The sequence below is a fragment of the Nannospalax galili genome, unplaced genomic scaffold, assembly GCF_000622305.1.
Source record: "Nannospalax galili isolate Female #2095 unplaced genomic scaffold, S.galili_v1.0 scaffold180, whole genome shotgun sequence".
NCBI classification, from domain to species: Eukaryota; Metazoa; Chordata; class Mammalia; order Rodentia; family Spalacidae; genus Nannospalax; species Nannospalax galili.
The window spans coordinates 4019947-4025355 of record NW_008348199.1 but is presented as its reverse complement, the minus strand read 5'-3'; the positions used below and the strand labels follow the sequence as shown (position 1 = coordinate 4025355).

At 41.9% G+C, this 5409-nt stretch overlaps 1 protein-coding gene across 1 annotated transcript in view; it reads left to right on the top strand.

The window, feature by feature from the left end:
* The window catches only part of Wbp2nl (WBP2 N-terminal like), a 21157-nt gene that overhangs the window by 12184 nt on the left and 3564 nt on the right, over positions 1-5409 (top strand). Inside the window, exon 5 of the mRNA XM_029569181.1 lies at positions 3673-3777. Coding sequence (XP_029425041.1) covers positions 3673-3777 — 105 coding nt within the window. The remainder of the gene's footprint in view (positions 1-3672; positions 3778-5409) is intronic.

The following is a 5409-nucleotide window of genomic DNA, read 5'->3' as shown; positions in this document are numbered from 1 at the left end:
TATTATAATTTAATATATAATTTATATTCAAATTCAAGTGACTGTTCTTAATTGTAATACCATTACTCTCTATCCTTGCAATCCAGAATCTAATCCTGGATCATACAATGGGTTTACTTGTCCTATAATGTTGGTTTACTGTAATCTGGAACTCAGCCTTTTCTGCCTTACTAACATGATACCTGAGAGAAAGAATTTATTGTTTGTATGATGTCCCTTTATTTGGGTTTGTGTTTCCTCATGGTCTTATTCTGTTCCTGCGTTTTGGCAGGAATACGACATAAATGCTGTTGTAGCCTGTTAAATCCATACTTCTGAGCCCTGACTGTTATTAAATGTGTTGTATCTGGGGCAGTAGAGGATGTGGACCTGCAACTTGGAGCTCCAAAGATGGGCTGTGTCTACAGACTCACTTGGAAACCTCAGACAGAGATTGTTTCTGAAGCCATGTGTGCAGTGGAGTCACTTAGAGAATTGAAGATAACAGTTCCAAGAGTTCCCACATTTCCTGGAAGGGAAGTAGATAGAGGGTAAGGACTGAGCCATCAGTAGAGACTGAGAAAAAGGGCTAAGTGACAGGGAGGAGGAGAATCAAGTGACTTTATTATCCCAAAGCCAGTGAAGAGAGTTTCAAAATATATGGAGTGGCCAGCAACTTCAGAGATATTTGGTAAAACAAAGACTTAACATTGTGCAATGCATGTAAAAAAGATTTCAGTGAAATTCTAGAGAGGAAGGTGGTGATAGAGCCATACTGCAGGAGGTCAAGGAGTGAGAATAGGTTTCACAGTTATTTGTAATGATGCTCTACAAAGACAGAAAGTCTAAGGAGTGCACACGCTGTATCCAGCACCTGCTCTGGTAATTCAGAGGGGAAGTCAGTATCTGGAATTGGACAACAAGGTGTCCTAGAATGCCAAGGGAGTACAGCTATGAGAAATCTAGGGTCAAGGAACACTTGGAAATCTAGTCCATTGTTACAGATGTCTAGGGAACTCCGAAGTGCACACCGGGTCTTGAACTCATTCTTACTTTTGGCCTGCCAGTATAAGGGGGGCTTCCTTTAGAATTATGGGAGAAGGGTCAGGCAACTTTAGGGGTTTCTTGTTGTGCTCTTGTTAAAATCTACCTCTTGGCCTGCAAAGGTTCAGTGTGGCAGTTAGAGTACTTGAATAAAGACAGTCTGAGTCTAGCATCCATTTTAGCTAAGAGGGACCTGAACTGTTCTGAGAACCTGTTCCTTAAGAATTCTCTCGAAACTGTTCTCTAGAACAAGGGCTCGATCTTTTTTATTTTATTTTATTTTATTTTATTTATTTTATTTTATTTTATTTTATTTTATTTTATTTTATTTTATTTTATTGGTCTTTTTGAGGCAGGGTCTCCTTGTAACAGCCCCAGTGGGCCTGAGACTCACTATGTAGACCAGGCTGGCTGAGATCCACCTGCCTCTGCCTTCCAAGTACTGGGATCAAAGGTGTGTGCCACCATGCCCGGCTCTACTTTTATTTTTTTATTTATTTGTTATTTTTATTTTATGTGTATGAGTGTTATGCCTGCATGTAGGTAAGTGCCCCCATGTCGTGCAATGCCTGCGGAGGACAGAAGAGGCTGTCGGATCCCCTGGGACTGGAGTTAGGGACAGTTGTTAGCTGCCATGTGGGTTCTAGGATTTGAACCTGGGTCTTCTGCAAGAGCAGTCAGTGTTCTTAACTGTTGAGCCATCTCTCCAGCCTGATAGTGCACACCTTTAACCCCAGCACTTGGGAAATAGAGGCAGGCAGATCTCTGTGAGTACCAGACCAGCCCCAAGAGTTGGAGTAAACAGCACGAGGTTTGGCAGCCAGCCAGGGCTCCATCTTTGGCTGGCTCGGCTGTGCTCGCTTCCCACAGACATCCACCTGCCTCTGCCTCCCAAGTGCTGGCTATTTTTTAAAAAAAATTTATTATTATTTTTATTTTATGTGAATGAGTGTATTGCTTACATTCATGTAAATGCACCCATGTTATACAGTGCCCACAGAGGTCAGAAGAGGGTGTTGGATCCTCTGTAGCTGGACTTATGGACAGCTGTTAGCTGTTGTGTGGGTGCTGGGAACTGAACTTGGGTCCTCTGCAAGAGCAGCCAATGCTCTTAACCACTGAGCCATCTCTCCACCCTCCCTTTCTTTATTGAAACAGTATATTCAGCATGAAATGGGGAAGTAAAAATGGAGCTATCTTGCTGGGCGTGGTGGCGCACGCCTTTAATCCCAGCACTCGGGAGGCAGAAGCAGGTGGATCTCTGTGAGTTCAAGGCCAGCCTGGTCTACATAGTGAGTTCCAGGACAGCTGGGGCTACAGGGAGACCCTGTCTCAAAAAGACAAAAAAAAAAAAATGGAGCTATCTTGCTGGGTGTGGTGGTGCATGCCTTTAATCCCATAGTCAATCCCAGATCAGCTGGAGCTACAGGGACCTGTCTCAAAAAAAAAAAAAAAAAAAAAAAAGGGACTGTCTAATCCGAGGACTATGCCCCTTCTAACTCTTATTGAGCTAGGACACACAGCCACAAACAGATTTATCAACCTAATCCCTGTTGTTTGCAACACAAATGGGTTAATTTTCCTTGCTTCTACTGAATATGAAAAACATACATATACACATTGATACCTTGTTTTGGGTCAAAGGCAAGGAAGGATCATGAGAGATTAAGACCATATGCCCAAGTCACAAGAGGAGCACATGGGTCAGGGAGCTTGTCTAAACAAACAAGATAAGATTAACTTTTTGGTTGTATGGTTGAGTGTAAGTCATCTGTCCAGAGCATGTCCACATTGTAAAAGTCATTTCCACAGCTCAGGATCCCAGAAGTTACATAGCCATTTGGAGAAGACTTAGGCAATTCCTATGAAGCTGGCTCAGTATCTGGAACTACTGCGGGTCTGATAGTATGGCTTTGGTCTCAGACCTTCCACTGTAAGAGTCTGAACTTCCGAGCTGGATATCCTCAAGGCCCTCAAAGTTAACTACAGAGCATGCTCTATGACCTGTTTCTATGGTCAGGAAAGATTTCCTTTCCTTCTGGAGAGCTCATATGTCAGGGCTCTTGACTTTATATTTTTAATTTTTAAAATTTATTTTATGTGTCCGACTGTCTTGCCTGCCAGCCATGTTGGTCTTAAATGCCATCACAAGTGTTCTTTTAGAAAGATGGAGACAGACAAAAATGCTTTCTTGCCAGGCATGGTGGTGCACATCTTTAATCCTATCACTCAGGAGGCAGAGTCAGGCGGATCTCTGTGAGTTCAAGGCCAGCCTGGTCTACATAGTTCCAGGCCAGCTGGGAGGGAGACTGTCTCAAAAAAACAAACAAAAAATGCTTTCTTTTCTACCATACTGCCCTTATAATTGCCCTTAATGGATATGCCTGGCCACTGTAGTAGAACCTTCACTTGCAAGTTCTTTCTGAATGTCTATCATAATAAGTACTGTGCTAGCGAGCCCTGAATAATCATAGGCAATGAGATTCAAGAAGCATGTAATTTAGGAGAAGGGCCATATGTGTTTTTTTAATCTGGTATCATAGGAGTATTGTTATGTCACATATAAGATGACAGTTAATTCTGTTGATAGCTGCTGTATTCCTGAGTTAAAACAATAGAGTTCTAATCTTGACAAACTTGTCTTCTCAGCTGCCCAAGGAGTTCCACTTGGAGTCCCAAGCTGCTGGATCAGTCCTGCAGGAATTTATGTCATTACTGGGGAGCAGAGCATGTGCATACCACAGACATGTCAAGGTGAGGGGAGATGGTGGAGAGGTTCCACCTAGGAGGTAGAAAAGATTCACCACAGCCTTGCCTCAGTTCTGCTGCAAGAGAAGAGGTTTGGGGTTGTGAAAAGAGCGGACTTCATAACTTTGTTTCCATATTGAAAACCAATAGTAAGTCTACAAATGACAAGACTAACATTTCAGCCTTACTTTCTATTTATTTTTAATTTTGTCTGAAAGAGGGTCTTGCTAGGGGTCCAGGATGGCCTGGAATTTGATACACTGCCTCAGCTGAGTGGTGAGATTACATGCATGTGCCACATTTCAGACTTGCTTTAATGATAATGTACACACACAGAGCATACCTATACTTTAATGATAATGTATGGAACTTCCCATTAGGGAGAAGCCTGCTTGCTGTGTGTAGCCTGAGTAGACATAGCTCTGCCCACTTCATCTCTTATTTTATACTACCATGGCCATCAAACCTGTGTCATGCATTTCAGGCTCACTGCGTTCTCAAGGTTCATGTCCTATGCCCTTTAACAGTTGTGCTTATTCAAGGCTGCCAGGCCAAATTTCTGGAAGGTGATGAATCAGTGACACTGGCTGGCTGTGGCAGTGCACCTTTAACACCTTTAATCCCAGCACTCAGGAAGCAAAGGCAAATGGATCTCTGTGACTTCCAGACTAGCCCAGCCAGGGCTACACAGTGAGTGAGACCTTGTCCAAACAAACAAACTAACCAACCAACAAACAAAAAAACAGTGACTCTCAATGTGGTCCATTTCTTACTGGTAGACCAAAGGGATCTCTTAAAGCTGCCAACAGATTCCAAAATACTGCTTCTTCCGGGGTTCTTTTTGGAGCACAAGGTACATATCCATAGACTTTCAGTTGTGTATTTAACTAAAGGTTACTTGTTTGTAATCATAGTTACCTTGATTTCTAAAGATTATTAAAACTGACATTTGTAATTCAAAAGTAGTATTGTTAAAGCTTAACAATGTTAAACATTTTTAACAATGTTAAAATTTTATGGAGGTAAAATTTATATAACATAAATTAACTGAAACTTAACTGGTTAATTTCTTACCATTAAGTACACTATTATATGTATGTATTTTATGGATTTAAAAAATATCAAATTAGGGCTGGGCATGGTGGCGCTCGCCTTTAATCCCAGCACTCAGGAGGCAGAGGCAGGCAGATCTCTGTGAGTTCAAGACCAGCCTGGTTTACATAGTGAGTTCCAGGACAGCTGGGGCTACAGGGAGGCCCTGTCTCAAAAAGACGAAAAAAAAAAAAATCAAATTAGGGGCTAGAGTGATGGCTCAGCAGTTAGGAGCACTGGCTGCTCTTGAAGAGGACCTGAGTTCAATTCCCAGCACCTACATGGCAGCTAACAACTGTCTATAACTCCAGTTTCAGGGGAATTGGATACCCTCTTCTGACTTCTGCAGGCATTGCACAGCACGGGTACATTCACATACGTGCAGGCAGTATACACATAAAATAAAAATAATAAATAAAATATTTAAAAGAATGAAAATAAAAAATATTAAATTGGGATAGTGTCTCTCTATTCTAAAATTGGATTTTGTCAAATGCTTCCTCTGTATCTGTTGATATGGTCATGTGGTTTTTCTTCCTTGATGCG